The 18,564-nt window shown below is 48.5% G+C and overlaps 1 protein-coding gene across 3 annotated transcripts in view; it reads right to left on the reverse strand.

The window, feature by feature from the left end:
* The window catches only part of LOC119431233 (gamma-tubulin complex component 6), a 314,121-nt gene that overhangs the window by 145,622 nt on the left and 149,935 nt on the right, over positions 1 to 18,564 (reverse strand). For all 3 annotated transcript variants that reach the window (XM_037698710.2, XM_049657249.1, XM_037698709.2), the window contains exon 10: positions 5,319 to 5,443. In XM_037698710.2, coding sequence (XP_037554638.1) covers positions 5,319 to 5,443 — 125 coding nt within the window. The remainder of the gene's footprint in view (positions 1 to 5,318; positions 5,444 to 18,564) is intronic.

Here is an 18,564-nt window from a genome sequence, read left to right on the forward strand (position 1 = left end):
CAATCAGGGCGCGTCCCGGTGACGTGTCTCGCGGGGCGAGTCCAATCCCGGGGGGGAGAAGCACGGTTTGCGCGGGAAAGTAAGTCCGGCGCGCTCGCCATGTCCGCCATGTTGCCGTTACGGCGGCGGTTCCCGGGGATCGAGCTAAGCGCCACGCGCGAGCTGGGGGACGAGGCGCGGGAAGGCACCTCGATCCCCACAATACAGGTGTAGTAAGGATACAAAGTATACAACATACTGCAGGAAGAAATGATACATCAGAAAAAGGAGATACTAGAACTGTTTAAATTATGCTTATCGTGCATTAACGGTTCAAAAATAAATTGACGATGCTGTTTATTTTTAGTCAAAGCGTTACATATGCTATTGTATAGAATTCATTATGATATATTGCTTGCATGTTCGCTTTACGAGCATGATAAGCAATTGCGCCTTGCAGCGAAAGTAACAGAACCTCGAAATGAGATGCTTCCTTCACCCGGAGGAATATGCATCAAAGCTAACACGAACAGACTGCAACTAAATGGTCACATGTAGAGCGCGACAGTGAAACATCAGATACTGTGCTGTCATGTCCTATCCCCTCGACACAGCATTTGTCCATAGTTGCGCATTCAGCAGAAGTGGAGTTAGTGGAAATAAAAGATCCTGTTCTTGGTGCTTCTGCTCCTTCTTCAATGCTTTGCATTGTGAAGGCTACAGCGGAGCGGCTCGTGTCCACAATGCTCTGCCTACTGAACGTCACCATGGTAGCAGTTCAAAATTGATTTTGGATGTTCACGTAGACACTGTGGGGATGCGCGACTCTCACGCGTCCCCTGATGTTGTTTTCCCCGCATGGCTCTCGTCTCGTCTAATCCGGCTTCGCCGTGTGCCTTTATAGCAGCGGAGTTGCAGCGTATTACGAGAGATGGCGCTAGTGTTGCACTGATAACGTCAACTGACGAAGGGGGGGGTTACGCGGGCGCGAAAGGGAGAAGGCTGTTGCTCTTCGGGTTAGGGTCGGTAAGCGATGCGGACGTCCCGAGCGTGCGCCGATCCACGCTTCGCGAGACTGTCTCGCGTGGCTAGGAGCAGGGCACCGGTATGGACGAACACGGCTCGTTCAAACATGCCATCGTTCGCGTGAATGACCAGGCGATGGTGTCATAGCGTGGGACAACTTTTTAGCTCGCTATCCGGTAGCGGTGAGTCAGGACTTCCTCGACTTGTCGCGCGCCTATGTGAATGTTCTATGCATAGTAATTCGGCTAGCGTGTGTTAGTGTATAAAAGGTGCAATAAGTGCCCTTTTGATTGTTTGCACTATTGTGTTGTCGTTCCTTTGTCCCAAGAGCACGTGTGAGACCCCACATCTAACGCCCAACGTGGGGCCTCTTGGGGCATCGGACGATAATTTTGACAGTTTTGCTCGGTTCGAGACAACCTTTGTTTGAACAGAAAAGTATTCCTAGCATGGATTTTGATCACTAGCGTCGGTGGCGTGCTTTCTTGAGCGAGGTGACGGTTGATGTAGCGTGTTTGAACTTTTCAACATGCTAAGCCTTTTCGCGAGTGTTTAGAAGTACACTCGTCGGTACGAGAGCCACGTGGTCTGCATCCTGGGAGAGCGAGGCCTAGCGCCCGCGGAGCTTTGGCAAGCCTGAAGCGAGTGAGTACGGAAGCCTCGAGGGTGGTCCGAATTTATTATGTAAGTAGCTTCTTCTATCTCTTTGACTTCGGAAGTCGCGGCTCAGGGAGCCGGGTGGCCGAGGGCACTGGGCGCTCCCCGACACCATCTGGGACGGTGGGCGCCGTCAACTCGGATGCTGTGTGCACCGCGCGAGGTAGGACCACCTAACAGAGCTGACGTCTCCTCGCAGCTGCCTGTTGTGCCCATTTCGGGTGATATCTTTTTTGGATGCTGGTGGTTGTCAGGGTAGCGACGCATTAGGCCTAAGGCTTAACAAAGCTGCTAGTCGCACATTGAGGGACACAACCTGGTGGACCGTGGTGTTGAGGTGTCGCACATTGTTTCCCTCATTAGTTCGCCTCGCACGAATTGAAATTACTCGTCCCACTCAAGAAAGCGAGCTTTGTTCACGTGAACTCAGCATCTGAATAGGCACCCGAAATTTTGCTAGCTGAATTGAACATCGTACCACGTGGGCGATGCAGAAGTCCTCTCCCTTGCACTACTTTAGTGTTTGTCGAGTGCGTTGAGTGTACGCAGTGTGAGCGGAGTCACCCCTGGTTTGCTGTCACCTGCACATCGTCTGCTCTGCTGCCCCGGACTACAATCGAGCTACCTGAGGCGATAGAGATGCCTGCGGCCAGTTCGGCACAGCGACTTCGGCGGTCGCTTGTGTCCGCCTCGCAACCCTCGGCTGCTGGGAAAAGAGCCGGCAGTCACCAACGGCTACTGCGGCTCTCGCCAGCAGGGCGTGTCTAAGCGAGCAACGCTTGCTCGTGCCAATTTCTGCGCCGCTGTTTCCGGATGCTGGCCTGGAGTCGGGCTGTCGAGCAGTAGTAATGGACATTTCCTCGGTGCGGCCACTGCTGCATGTACTACCTCTTGTTCGCGAAGCACGCAGTGATGTTAGACAGTGTTGACATGTTTCTCCGGAGTATGCAGTGACTTAAGGTTGGGGGGATGTGGGGATGCGCGACTCTCACGCGTCCCCTGATGTTGTTTTCCCCGCATGGCTCCCGTCTCCTGTAATCCGGCTTCGCCACATCGCCAGAGCCATCAGTTAAAACCGTACGTGCATGACACCGGAACGCTTCGAGCCTATTTGTGTCTTTGAAGCCTGTATTCTTGCATTTACCGCCGCGCATAACATCGCGTTGACTGCGGGCTTTCGTAACTCCGTAGTCGTCATGCACGATCGCATCAACAGTGGCCGCGGTTTTCTCCGCAGCAGTTGCGGCGAACAGTAGTTTCGATTTTACTCGGTACGTGCGTCGGCCGCATGCCTAAAAAATTACGTAGTCGCCATCAATGATCGCATAGATAGCGACCGCAGTTTCGACTGCCCCCTCAGATGTTGCAGCAAATGGTAGTTAATTCGTCCACACTCGGTGCTTGCGTCGGGCGCGTGCCTTCAGCACCGCAAAGTCGCCGTTCATAAACACGTCGATAGCAGGCACGGTTTTTTTTTTTCCGAAGCGGTTGCGGCAAACAGTTGTTTCGTTTTGACTCGGTGCACAGCTGTCGAGCTAGAAGAGCACCAGCAACATCGCGATTATGTTTTCGCCAGCTCACTGGCGAAAACGTAATCGCGATGTGCGTGCAATAGTACAAAGCGTGTCGACATGCATGGTCTACATGTTTTGCATAAATACAGGGCTTGAAAATCGTTGTTTTGGTTATAGTGCAGTACCGCTTATATTGCAGATATTCGCGACTCCGGCGACTTCCATAATAAGCGGTCTACACTGTATCAGCATTCGAAACCGTGAAAAAAAGGTCGCTTGATTAGCAACGTAGCATGTCGACAAACGCATAGAAATCACAGAACCGAATCTAACCAACGAGTATTCATCTGCCTTGTGTGCGTGTCGGTACTGATGGTATGTACTGCCAGTTGCAGTTTTCCAAATGTGCTGAACGGGAGACACTTCCGAACAACCTCCATAACCAAAACAAACCACAAAATAACTCTCAGCAAAATTTTAACGGATCTTCTCCCCTCTTAATTTATTTGTTTTTTATGTTGTCGTCCAAAGATTGCACTGGTTGCTGCAATTGGTACGACATGCGACCAATTGGTTGGTCGTAGTCATAGAGGGGGGCAGCATCAGTGTCTGTGACTGATTTTCGTCACATGTAATCCAAATCTCAATTCTGATGTGACGATATTGCATCATGTGGAACGGCCTTAATGCATTTCCAATTCACACGAGAAGTGCAGTATGATAGGTGACTCAGCATGACTTAGCATGCTAACACTGGCACTCATCGCAGACAGATCCTGTAAAATTCTTTGGTACCATGTGATATCGTATGCTCTTTCCAAATGCAGGAAAACCAACAAGAAAATATGTTTATGTGCAAATGCATGTCTTAGTTTTAACAGCACAAGATGGTTTGTTGTCGATCTTTCTTTCCCGAGCCCACACTGGCATGGGTTGAGCAGCTTGTTACTACCTAAGAAATATAAGACACCTATTTACCATCTTCTAAAAACGCTCACATAGGCATCTGATGAGAGCGAACTGGCCTGTCTCTGTTGATGGTAGAAGGGTCTTTTACTTTTTTGAGGATTGGAATTACAATAACTTGCTTCCAACTAGACGGAAAGTGCCCTGTAGCCCTGATTAGATTGAAGAGTGACAGGAGCACCATTTGTGCATCAGAGTACATGTTCTCGATCATTTCGTAAGGGATTTTATTGGCTCCAGGTATGCACTTAGTATAGGAGTTGAATGCTGCATTAAATTTAGCAATGGCGACTAGAAAGTTATATGGTCCATAACGAGCACAATTACGGTCCAGCGGTTTTCTTCCAGCATTTGCTTTGTACCACAAGAACTCCTTTGAATAATCTGCTGAACTTAAAATGTATTGGAAGTATGTACCCAGTGTATTGGCCTGATCCTCAAGCTTTCTCCCTTGTCATCGACCAAGGCCACTTGTAGGGATGCCTGGACATCCACATATTTCATTAGCAGCTTCACGTGGTTAACACGTGGTGATTACGCATGTGCTGGAAGAAAGGTTGTACGGAGAGGGCACTTTCATTCCTAGAGCAGTTATTTGCCTCTTGCTATGACCCTAAACCAAGACACCCACAATCCCTTCTCTCCCTTTCTTGGAAACTCCCTCTCAACACCTCGGGGAGAAACGCTGTTCCCCAATGCTGCTTTCTCTTTCGGCTGAACAGATTGTGGTCAGTCACGGTCACCGTCAGAAGAGATGTGGTCTTGACTCAGCCGCTTGTTTTTGTCTAAGCTAATGGTACATTTGACTGGTTCCTACAGCACTCTAACTCAGTTTACCGCTATGCGGAGCCCTCTAGAGGTTGAAGCCAGAGAATGCCTGCTTGAGCTGAAAGTACTAGGTGCTCCTCAAGCAATCGGAGTAGCCACGTGATCGAGTTTCTATTGAATCTCAGTCGTGCTCCCAGCTCAAAGGTGAGAGTTCAAAGGTGAGGTGAGCGCTCTGAGCGGGAGCATGGCGCGCTAAATGAACAAGATGATTGTGTTCTGAGTGCTTGTTTTTGATCAGCTGTACGTAAACTGCACCCAAAGAGCACTCGAAAGCGACCAGTCAAATGTACCATAAATAATCACTGCAAGAGCATCTCACAATCAATTCAGACAGTATGCCACACACACCTGAGGCTTGCAGACTTTGAGCAGCATGGCACTCTTGGCGCTGGTGAAGACATTCGGCATGAAAGTGGCAAGGAATGGAGCCTCCGAGGCTGCATACTGGAATCCTTTCTCCCAGAAGCTTTCATCTGAAATAGGACAAAATTGCTGTTGCCTTATTTAACTCAAGTACTAAGCCTATGCGAACACCTCGGCCATTTTCGTACTAAGCCATTTTGGTGCAATATTGGAATATAGCAGCACACTTTGAAACCACGATGTAACAGAGGATAAACCAACACAAAGCGCATAGTAGAAGCAGGCTTTGTAGCTATAGCGTACTAGAATAAGGAAGAGTGGGTTGAGCGATGGCACGGCGATTGTTTTCCTGTAAAGCCGAAAACATCGGTGGAACTAGAATCGAACAATAGAGTATATTCCGGCGCCGATGCTCACGATGATAGTGTAAAATATTCTAAAACTATGCGGCCCAATCGACGTGCTAACATTATTTCTGGGTCACCATATGTCACCGCAGACCCAGAGAGCCGCAATCAACCCTGGGTTGGTATAACGTAAAACTATTCCAATCTGTCTTTTTGCAATGTAAATTACATGGACACTCCAGGTGCATTTGTGCCGTCGTTCTGATGTTAAGTATAAAGTCCAGGGTCGATAACACCGCCGCCGCCCGCCGTATGCTGTGCGTGCGAGTGAAAGCGTGCGAGGGTGAGCCGACGATGGTGGCTCAGTTGGCTCAGTCGCGCTCGCGCGCAAGGTACCATAGGTGGGGGGGGGGGGGGGGCCCTCTGGCGGCTGCTACGCATGGTGCGGCAGCACAGGCCCTATGTTGGAAGCCATCAGCGGTGTTGACAGAGTGCGAGTGCTTATCGCTTTGCGCGCGCTGTGTTTTCGCCGCTTATCTCGAGTTGAAGCGAGAGGCAGCACGAAGGTCAATTCGCTCGCTGCTGCGACATTCGTCGCTCCAGCGTTTAGACAGCCAGTTTCTATGGACCTCAAGTGAGACATGTTCATGTTTGATTTCGTTCACAGTGACACCATACTTATTAATTTATTTAGTAAGTGAATGTTTGAAAGTTTACACGGCCGATAAAACTACTATCCTTACTTCGTATAGCTGTCTACTAATTTGCTATCGTAATCGATGACTTTTTATTACAAATCCGCAATTAGCTCCTCACGATCTGCCAAAACGTCTAAGGCCTCGCTGATGTGGGCATAAAAACACATTGGAATATTTTTACGGCATACTGGCCCTCGGGACAGAGACGGCCGCACGCTGAACATGCGGCAGCGTGCGCCTCCCTAATATCTAGTTCGCTCGCAGTGCCCTTAGCCTGCTTTTCATTATTTTAGGACTCCGCTAGGGAGCGCCGCGCCGCTCGGCCCAAGCAACCGCATTCTAGTACACTCTAAATACAGCCGCCCTAGCTGTTCCGACAGCAGTGACAACTGTGCGGGAAGCGCCGTCGCACGGTCTGCGGAATGTGAAAGGCCGCACTCTTTTCCGGAGAATGAATCCGCTCGCTGTTCGCGGCCACTGCTGGGGCACACATGTCGAAGCCGTTCAGGCACAGTGTGGCGCCATTGCGGTCAATTTTCTGTGTTTGGCGCAGTTTGGCGCAGGAATCTGCGTTTGTGTCAAAATGGCGCAATTGGCACAGGAGTCCCACCTCTGACCTTGTCTTGTTGCTGACGGCAACTCACCATCTCCCTGGAAACGAATGCAAAAAAATTGTCGCAGTTTCACCCGAAAGGCAAAGCATCAATTGCGATAGCAAATTAGTAGAGAGCTACACGGAGTAAGGATAGTAGTTTTATCAGGATAGTAGTTTTATGCTGGACATTGCTTTTGCCTTTTACTTATTGCAAATTGTGGAACAAAGCACACGAATTCAAGGCAGTTCTCAGTCAATGCTCGATCTTTTTTTTGTCAGCGGATCAATTAGCGCCAAAACTAATTGCGAGATAGTACCTGGCATATCGGGTCACGAGGCTGTACTACTCACCGTTGCAGACGCTGTGTTATGTTGAATTCCAATGGCGGAGTCGGAGCAAGTTTTTCTGCTCGTTTCGGAGCAAGTTTGTTCCAATGACAGAGTGAGGGCGGGAGTAAAGTGTTCCAATGAGAGAGTCGGAGTGGATTCAGAGCGGGAGTCACTCGGTGGAGCAGGAAAAGATGCTCCGCCAAAATAGGCGGAGTGGACCGGAACTCTGCGTGACGCATTTCCTTTACAACGTTTGTCTGCTGGGGGGCGCCACCGGTCGCGACTCGCATAGTTCGGCAAAGCGTGCGGCATTGCTTCTGCGACTCTACAGCTGACAGCTCCGAGTCGGAAAGCTCAAGTTCAGACACGAGCGATTTCTCGGAGAGTAACGGCGACGCTGAGACTGCCACTTACGAGCGGGAATTTGATAGGATGTTCCGCATTCCCGCGATGAGGCCCAAAGTAGTCGGCTAGACGCCTACCATGTTTGTCCGCATACTGTGTGCTCACCATAGCAGACAAAATCTGCTGCGCGCTTGGCGAGATATCCATTCCGCACTTTTAAACAGCAGGTGAACGGCGCTGAATAGACAAGTGACCGGTGCGGAGGTACTGTGAACAAACAGCGGAAGGGAATGACAACACGCAAGGTATCCTGGGTAACTCAGCGCCAGAAAGATAGAACTTCCGCTTCCGCCTTGCTGCGGCGGCGCAGGTTGTGTTCCACTCGCGGATTTGGAGGCGTTGCTCTGCGCCAGAGTCGAGTGCTCGCTCGCGGAGTCCGTTGGCTGCTCCGGCTCCGCCATTGGAATTCAACATTAGATAAGAAATCTGAATGTTCATCTTACCGAAACTTCTCTCGAGCCGATGATGTATCAATTATTGATATACTTTCGCTTAATTTTGACGACTTTTCAAGTAGCACGGAAGACGTAGTGTGGCTGTGGTGCAGGTTTAAAAAAATAGTTAGAGTGCATTGATCGCTTTGTCCCGCTGTCGATTAAAAAGAAAAATCGCAAGAATCCGTGGATCTCCCACGAGACATTGCGGCTCCAAAGGAAACTGAAACGTATAAAGAAAAAAATTAAAAATTGAAAACGTGCAGTCGGTAAAACAAAAGATCGACGACATTTCCTCTCCGGTTAAAAGTCAAGCGCATGCCAATAAACAACGCTACTATGGTGAATCGCTACCAAGTTTCATAACCACAGCTCCAAAGAAATTTTGGCGTTCTATTTCTCCGACCTCCAAGGAATGTGTTGTATTTCATGTTGATGGTAAGGCAGTTCACGAAAGCAAAGAAATAGCAAATGCATTTAACAAGCACTTTAAGTACGTCTGTACAAGTAATAATGATGTAATGCCACCTTTCGAAATGTCTGTGCCGCCTATATCCGATGTCCAAATAAGCGAACCAGGTATACTAAACATGCTCTTACAACTGAACACTAAAAAATCTTCTGGCCCGGACAACATTCCAAATGCATTTTTAAAACGGTATGCAGAATGGGCATCAAAGTACTTGCACGTTCTGTTCACAAGGTCATTGTGTGAGGGACAAGTACTGAGTGACTGGAGGACGGCCAGAGTGAAGCCACTACATAAAACAGGAAAAAAGCACTGCATTAAAAAATACCGTCGAATTTCTTTAACATCTACAGTATGTAAACTTTTGGAACACATAATCCATAATCATATCTCAGAATTCTTGGACAACAATAATATACTAACAAAGCATCAACACGGATTCAGAAAAGGCTACTCTACAATTACCCAATTTGTTTTAACAGTGCACGACTTTGCGAAAGCAATCTACAATAAGAAACAAATAGATGCTATTTTCATGGATTTTTCAAAGGCATTCGACAAGGTTGTTGTATAAGGCATCGCTGCCGACTGCAGCGCCATTAGATGGCGCGTGCTTGGAGCCGGCCTGAAGAGAAAGAAGAAGATAGAATAAACAGTCAGGGACTGAGTAATGTCTGTAATGTCTCCTTCCAGTATCCTACACGATACAACATATTTGGCGACGAGGATTTAACAGCCCATGTGCTACCGGCTTGCCCCTCATCTGTGCCTTCGATTGCTGCCTATCATCCTATACGATGAGTATTTCGGGACTACAACCGCCACCCTCTTTCCTATCCTCACCTGGACACCCGGTCATTCCATGGGAGCAATGGATTCAAGCGTTCAAGAACTACATGGTGGCGTCGGGCGCCTCCGACCTACCTGCCATGCGTCGGAAGGCGATTCTGCTCAACTGCTTGGGCTTGGAAGGTCAACGTATCTTCCAGACTCGGACGTCGGAGGACGACCCGCGCCTTTTGGCTTCGAGCGCCGCTGGAGAGACGTTGACGGCTCCTGGCCCTGATGAGTTCGACCGCGCCATTGTGATCCTTGCAGACCACTACAAGAGCTCTGTCAACGTCACTGCAGCGCGTCACCGTTTCCGTCGACGTGCACAAGCCCCAGGTGAGACGGCCGTCGATTACGTCACCGTGCTACGAGGTCTCGTTGGAGCATGCAATTTCGGTGACTTGGCGGACGATATGATACGCGACCAGCTCATAGAAAAAAGTACCAGTGAATATTTGCGCGAACGTCTTCTCCTGGAAGAGTCTCTTACGCTTTCTCGGGCTCTTACCATTGCGAGACAGCATGATCAAGCGACAAGAGAAGCAAAAGAACTTGCACGACACGAAGCACAAGTGCATCACGTTAATGACGAAAACACTTCAGAGATCAAAGAGAAGCACTGTGGCACGTGCACATGCTATAAGAAGCAAACTGAAAGTCGTCGAGCCTTGCAAGAGCAAGAGTGTTATCGTTGTGGTTCTTTAGACCATCTTGCGAATAGCCCTCTCTGCAAAGCTAGGACACATAAGTGTCGTAAATGTGGAAAGATTGGCCATCTGGAAAAGGTCTGCAAGTCTCTCCGAAAGTCTGCGAAAAAAGTTCAGCATGTCGCGGAAGACGACAAAGATACAGCTGACCCAGACGATCACTTAAGTGTTTGTCACATCTGGAGCCGTAAGAAGGGAATTTATGCCGTGTTGGAAATTGAAGGAGTTTCCGTATCGTTCCTGATTGACACCGGATCATCGGTTTCAATCCTAGCCGAAGAACTTTACCAACGTCATTTTGCTACTGCATTTCCTCTGACATCAACATCCGTCCAGCTCCTCGATTATTCTAAGTCAGCAATTCCAATCAAAGGATGTTTCATTGCTCCAGCCACATTTCACGGCCGATGCACTTCTGTTCTTCTGTACGTTGTGCCTGGAGGAACAACCATACTTGGTTTAGATGGTATCGCAGCTCTGGATATGAAGATTCAAGGATCGCCGCTCAGGTGTCTGCTAATGACACAAGAAACTCCTGTGCTACCTCCTGAATTACGTTCCGAGTTCGAGCACTTGTTTGAAAAACAGCTAGGCACTGTCAAGGGTTTCACTCACAAGGTCAGAGTTCGAGCGTCTGTTCAACCAGTGACCAGCAAGCTGAGACGACTACCACTCGTCATTCGTGAGCAAGTCTCGGCAGAAGTACAAAAATTAGAAGCTCAGGACATCATTGAGCGCGTCGACTCTTCAGAGTGGGTCTCACCAATTGTTGTAGCCAGAAAAAAGGATGGCTCGATTCGCATGTGCGTAGATCTACGAGAGCCAAACAAAGCTATAGTGGTGGACAGTTTTCCCCTGCCACAAACTGAGGAACTTTTGAACAGCTTGGCTGGAGCACAGCGATTCTCCAAGCTAGATTTAGCTTCGGCATATCACCAATTGCCACTAAGTCCAGAAAGTCGTGATCTTACGACGTTTATAACACACGACGGCCTATTCCGCTTCAAGAGGGTTTGCTTCGGACTGGCATCGGCACCGTCAGCGTTTCAGAAGATGATGCATATGATCCTCAAAGGATGCAAATGCGTGTTATTTTACATTGACGACATAATCGTGTACGGACGCTCCCGAGAGGATCACTTGGTCAATTTGCGCGCGGTTTTGAAACGGCTCTCTGATGCTGGTCTCAGGCTCAATCATAAATGCGTTTTTGACGTCGCAGAGTTGACTTTCCTTGGCCATGTTGTCAGCGCCAAAGGGTTATTCCCACTGACGTCATCTATCGAGGCGATAACCAAGGCACCATCACCTACAAATATCAATGAACTTCGTTCGCTGCTGGGACTTGCAGGCTTCTACTCCAAGTTCATCCCGCATTTTTCTGATGTTGTGGAGCCAATGCGTGCTTTGCTTCGAGGAAATGCGCCTTTCGCTTGGACTGCAGCAGCACAAAGCGGCTTGGAGCAGCTGAAAACTCTGATAACGTCTTGCGAAGTTCTTCACCTTTTTGATCCTCAGTTACCTGTGTACGTTACAACTGATGCCTCAGGATATGGATTAGGTGCTGTACTGCAGCAGGCTAACGGAACATCACTGCAAACTGTCGCGTTCGCCTCTCGTACTCTGCAACCACATGAACGGAAGTACTCGGTCGGTGAACGCGAGGCCCTTGCCTGCGTCTGGGCCTGCGAGCACTGGCACGTTTACCTGTGGGGCCGACCTTTCATTTTGCGGACAGACCACGCTGCTTTGGTTACGCTCCTTTCAACGAAAGGCACAGGTCACCGTCCGTTAAGGATTGCGCGCTGGTCATCACGGTTGCTGTGCTACAACTACACCATGGAGTACAGGAAGGGTAGCGAAAACGTCGTGGCTGACGCATTCTCCCGGCTTCCCCTAGAGAATTTCATCCGCGATGCACCCGAAGAAGAATTTATATGTCTTCTGTCCCCAGTAGTTACCATGCAAGAGCTTCAAGAAGCATGTGCCGCCGATCAGGTTATCTCTCAAGTGAAGCAGTTTATCACTACTTCTTGGCCTGACAAGAAATCCTTGTCAAAAGATCTGCTACCGTACTTTCACGTGCGATCTGCACTCTCTGTTGTTAGCGACGTTCTGTGCCGGGGTGACAGGATTGTCGTGCCTACAACTTTGACACGCCCTGTTATGGATCTGGCACATGAGTCACACCCAGGAATTAGTCGCACCAAAGCTCGTCTTAGAGAGTCATATTGGTGGCCATGCATGGATAATCACATTGAAGAACTTGTGCGCACATGTGTAACTTGCCAGTCATGCGACAAATCCGCGCGTACATCTGCAGCTCCAATGCAGCCCGTCACTCTTCCCGAGAAAGCTTGGGAAAAAGTCGCTATCGACATTGTGGGACCTTTCACGCAAGCTTCAGCCGACTGCCGTTTTGCCATCACAGTTATTGACTATTACAGCAAGTGGCCAGAGGTGGCTTTCGTACGAGATGCGACAACATATACAGTGAAGAAATTTCTACTTGAACTTTTCGCAAGAGAAGGATATCCACGCGGTATCGTATCCGATCATGGACCACAATTTTCTTCAGCGAATTTTGAAGAATTTCTCACAGAGCGCGGAATCACGCATTATAACTCTTCTGTGTATTACCCGCAAGCTAATGGTTTGGTTGAAAGATTTAACAGGGTATTAAAGTCATACATTCAATTGGCCCTGTTAGAACGCCGTGATATGAGAACTGCAATGCTTGATTACCTGCAAACATATCGCTGTACGCCTCATGCGACTACTGGTGTTGCACCCGCTGTTCTTCTTCATGGACGACAACCTCGAACCAGACTCGACATTGTGGGATTGCCTGACAAATGTTTCAGCACGGACCCTTCAAAGGCACTGCAGGAGTTGCGAGAGCGCATCAAGAACAAGCAAATCAAGTCGAAGCGTTACACCGATGAAAAGCGCGGTGCCAAGGAACCCAACTTCGTCGTTGGTGACTACGTCCGGGTTAAATTACCTGCAGTTCATGGGAAGCTATCTCCACAGTTTTCTGCGCCCAAGAAAATTATTGAGAAGCGTGGACCCGCCTCTTACCTGTTAGAAGATGGCCGTGTCTGGAATGCTTCCAAGTTAGCGGCCGTTCACCGCGAAGCTATCAGCAAAATGAAGTTCGGTACCTCTGCTGTCATGAACTGGTCACCGGCATCCGATAATTCCGCTACGGCAGCTGTAAATCACCCTTCACAACCTGGCACGTCAAGCGCGGATAACTATGAGAATGCACGCTTTAACCATGAACCACCTGCTGCAGAGCGCACGCAACAAGCTTCATTTAATCTGCCGGGATGCGAAGCCCGCGTGAGAAGAAGCGCCCGTAACAAGAAGACGCCGAAGAAGCTGCAGGACTACATTAGGCAATAATGGACAAACAACCGTTTTCTTTTTTTTCTTCGTGTTTTGTATTTTTTTTTTCCAAGAGGGGATATGTTGTATAAGGCATCGCTGCCGACTGCAGCGCCATTAGATGGCGCGTGCTTGGAGCCGGCCTGAAGAGAAAGAAGAAGATAGAATAAACAGTCAGGGACTGAGTAATGTCTGTAATGTCTCCTTCCAGTATCCTACACGATACAACAAAGGTCTCTCACAAAAACCTACTTTACAAATTGAGCAAGATACTGAAAAACTCCCGACTAATTAATTGGCTCACAGTATACCTTGATGGCAGAGAACAATTTGTTGTTTTTAATGATAATTCTTCTCAACGACTTCTGGCAGACTCTGGTGTTCCGCAGGGCTCAGTCCTTGGACCTCTCTTGTTCCTTTTATTCATTAATGATATGCTGTATGGTATTCCAGTTATGGTTAAGAGAGGACGCGGCTTTCGCATCGCGAAAAATGGCTAAAAAATCATTTTTTGAAAATCACATTTTCAGTTTCTGTAACTCTTGATCTATCTGATTCCGAAATATCATCACTGAAAACCAAGTAGAAGTGCTCTAAAAAAATTGTTGTATCAGCCAAGGTGCCGAAAAATTGCGCGGTAATCGCGAAAGAACGGCGTTTTTCAAGCCACGATATCTCCGGAATGGCGCAGCCGAGCGCCGCCATCTTGGTCTCGTTGGAAAGCGCATTTCTCCGTCTTCGGGCCCATTCACACTTGCGACTAGGCGAGGTCGCGCGACCAAGTTGGTCGCAAAGCGACCAGTCGCAAGTAGTCGCAAATGGTCGCTTTTCTCGAAATGCGACCGTTTCGGGCCAGTCGCTCACTGCTCGATTTTTCAGTCGCGCGACCGCAGTCGCAGAACAGCTGAACCAATCAGATGCGAAGGAACAGGACGTCCGTATACGCAGGCCCTTATTTTACGCGGCGATGACATTTCAAGCAGACGTGAACGGCATATCGTGATACATTTCGGTTTAGCGACTCGTCGGTCGCATTTGTAAGTGTGAACATCGTTCGTCTTGAGTAGTTTTCTGTTCGCCAGTCGCAATTGGTCGCGCGACCTCGCCTAGTCGCAAGTGTGATGGGCCCTTCAAATCTGCCGCTTCAGCTATCTCCTCCACACAGAAACAAGCACAAAAAAAGCAAAGGATTGAAGGTCGTGCCGGAGCCACCGATTGGCCGCGCCCGCCACGTGACTCCAGCGCGGTTCGCCATTGGTCCGGTGCTCGCTCCGTGATAGCGTCGTCTGCTCCGCTTGTTGCGGTCTTCTCGCGAGCTCCAGACAGTTTCCGTAATCTCGACAAGTGTTAAAGCGGGCGCTATGCGGACATCGCAGTAGCGTGGCCGATCCCGCTTTTTGTGGACGTCTCAGACCCGCGGCTAAGCATTCCGAGCATCGGTGACGCGAACTTCGCGACCGAGCTTCGGGCACGGAATGCTCGGACACGCGGCTAAGCCTCTCGCGCGTAGGCGTCTCAGACTCGGCGATGAAGCATATCGCGTGAGGACTTCTCGGATCCTTGCCTACGCATTTCGTGCGTTGGCGCCTCCGACTGCGTGACTAAGCAAATCGAGCGTCGACTCCTCGAGCCCGCGGCTACGCATTTCGCGCGTCGGCACATCGCTCAACAAGTGTCGACTCCTCGGACCCACGGCTACGCACTTCGCGCGTCGGCACCGCGAGCGTCGACTCCTCGAGCCCGCGGCTAGGCATTTCACGTGTCGGTACATCGCTCATGGAGTGTCGACACCTCGAGCGTGTATTCCTCGGACCCGCGGCTAGGCATTTCGCGCGTCGGCACCTCGGACTGCGGGATTGAGCTTACCGAGCGTTTGGACCCGCGACCAGGCATTTCGCGCATCGGCACCTCGGACTGCGCGACTAAGGTCGTCGAGCGTCTATTCCGCGGACCCGCGACCAGGCATTTCGCACATCGGCACCTCGGACCCGTGACTTATCACATCGCGCGCCGACTCTGTTATCGTAATGCGTACGATATCTAGTAATAATACCTATCATACCACACCTTCATAAAGGGAACATCGTCATGAGCTCTGTTCACTAGGCCACTTGGGCTGGCACAGACACCTGGCTGCAGAAGTGAGGCATGATACAAAAGTACAGGCTGGAAAGCACATATAGCAGCTGCATTGCTGCCTATCTATCAGTGGCTCTCCTAACCTCCATAGCTATTGTCAATGGAAGATGATTCAGAAGGCTGCTGAGAGCCTTCATTCAGTAACATGGTCGATTCTACCAAAAGAAAACAATGCCTCACTGACTGCACTAGAGGCTGCTATCAATGAGGCAGTCTGCAGATACAACGCTAGAACTACTGTACATTTATGCCCACATAGTTCTGCACCTCACACTTGGTTTGAAACCCAGGCACCATGCTCTTTGTCGAGCAGTAGTAAAGAATGCCATACAAACATGAAAAAGGCAGAACGAAGGCTCAGCAGACCAGAGGCCACACGTCCAAGAAGCCCCACGTCACAAAACACATCAAAGATTACAACTTTGGTGCGTTTTAGAGAACTGAAGAGAAGGTGCAACTTTGAGAGCCGTTTTCTCAAAACTGTTTTTTCGCCTTTCTGCTCAGTTTCTGGAGCTGATTTTTTCGTTACCGTTTAGCCTATTTTGATTCTGTTTTTTTTTTTTGTCACGTTCTTTGGACTACAGTGCAGGTCGAGACAGTCTTGCATTTTTATCTTGACTTTTTATAAATTTATGGCGGGGCTATTCGTTCACCCCGAAAGTGTGCTTGGTGCGAAGGTAACTTGAAAAATGACTACCTAAAAAATTTGTGTTGCGAAAAAAAAAAAAAGTAAGACTGTCACGACCTTCAGCACGCATTGAGCTATGCAGTCAATAGTCAACGAGCCTTCCATCTTGTTTTTTAAGCTCCCCAGGCCCTCCAGAAAGTTCAAGAGAGAAAAATTCTGCTCAATAAAATGTTCTCAAGGTATCACTCTGAAACTTTTATGGAAGTATCAGGGAGACATTCTGAACATTTGTGCCAATTTTCATCAAAATCCATGAAGAAATCAGGAAGTTGATTTTCAAAGCCACGTCCCCCCTTAAGCTTTATGCTGATGACTGTGTATTGTACTCAGAAATAGACAATATTACTGACATGAGTTGCTGAAAAATGGTTTTCGACAAATTGTCGACTGGTGCGATGCCTGGCAAATGCCGATTAATTTCGAGAAAACTGTTTTTATGTCCATTTCACGTAAAAATAAAAAAATAACGTTTTCGTACGGTACTAATAACATCATTCTTTCCGAAGTAACACATTATAAGTATCTTGGACTCTGGATTACAAATGACCTCACTTGGACTAAGAACCGTGAATATGTAATAGCTAATGCTAACCGCAAGCTCTTTTTTTTAAGGAGGGCCTTGAAACTTTCTACTCCCACTGTACGCCTACTGGCATATAAAGCTATAATTCTGCCAATGCTAGACTATACATGTGTAATTTGGGACCCTTTTACTAAAACTGGCACTAACAAGATAGAAATGGTGCAAAGAAAAGGAGCTCGTTCCATTTATAACAGCTTCAGACGCACTTCAGTGACAGACCTCTTAACAAAAGCGAACCTGCCACCATTAATTCAGAGAAACCGTCTATCATGACTAAAATTCCTTTTTCAACTCATCAATGGTCATTATAAGGCAGATCTCATGGGAATAATTACTTTTTCATCTGGTTATGCTACTAGCCAACGACATAGCCAAACAATAACCCCATTTAGTACGCGTAATTATTGTTTCAAGTATTCCTTCTTTCCACGAACAGCCGTTTAATGGAATCATCTAACCAATGACCAAGTTTTAAAATCATCACTTTCGGCGTTTGTTTCAAGTATTGAGTAAAAATTTGTGATCTTGCTGTTCTACTGCTATGTTTCAAGCTCTGTTGACCTGATTTGTATTGTGTATGTTGCCGCCTATGCTATAGTGTTCTTTAAATATGTATTGTTTCCCACCCTGCTCAAATCCCCACTGAGGATTTTAGCAGGGTGGAATAAGCAGGAAATAAAGCAGGAAATAAAGCAGGAAATTTAGCAGGAAATAAATAAAGCTGTATAAACTTGGACGTGCAGCAGCACCAGCAACGCGCAGAACTGTTGTCGACGCCGTCGGCGTTTTGCCCGCGTTCGCACCGAACGCGCGGTGTTGGTGACTGTTGCCGGTGCCTCTGGGGGCGGCTCGGATGTTTTCGACGAGATCAGAACAGGGACACTTGTCGAGCAGCATCGGAAGTCGTTACCACCTTCTCGCCTCGCAACATTTTTATATAAATACGCATTTGGTGCCGCAGCTAAACGTCGCCTCCCCTCCCTTATCCCGTCCCCTTATGGCCTTTTCGCGTTTGCTCTCTATAAATGGTGATTGGAAAGGAGGAAAGAGACGCTCAATTCTGCAGCCCTTCAGAGAGCACGGCACAGAACGCGCGTTTGCTCTTTGCTGTGCGTTCTCTCCCTGTGAAAGCACGTGTTCCTTTTGCCATTTCACTCGCACATACAGCATACAGCGCACGGCGACGGCAGAAATCTGCTTTGGGGTGTCCATATAATTGCTATGCCTTTTGCCTTTGAGGTCAGCTCATCCAAATCCCTGAACTTGCCACCTCTCAGGTATTCTGAAAGAGGGGTTAGCTTGTCAAGTGACTCGCTCAATAGGTCTCTCCCGGGCTGTCATTCAACACCGGCGAATTCACAGTGACATCACTGGCACACGTGCAGTGGCCCTGGTTGGCAGAACAGCCCCCTCCACCCCCTATCGGCATGGTGCAGTTACACAGTGCTTGGTGCAAGTGTGCTGCATGTGGACGTATGCATTTTTACTGCGTTAGCATTTTTAGGGTACTTCACAGACTTTCCGGGGGTTATTGATTTATGTTTGTATCTATGTATGTATGTTTGTATTTAACACTTTTCATGTCTATCTGGGTCACTGAGTAGTCCATGGTCTA

This window comes from Dermacentor silvarum, chromosome 10 (assembly GCF_013339745.2).
Source record: "Dermacentor silvarum isolate Dsil-2018 chromosome 10, BIME_Dsil_1.4, whole genome shotgun sequence".
Taxonomy (NCBI): Eukaryota; Metazoa; Arthropoda; class Arachnida; order Ixodida; family Ixodidae; genus Dermacentor; species Dermacentor silvarum.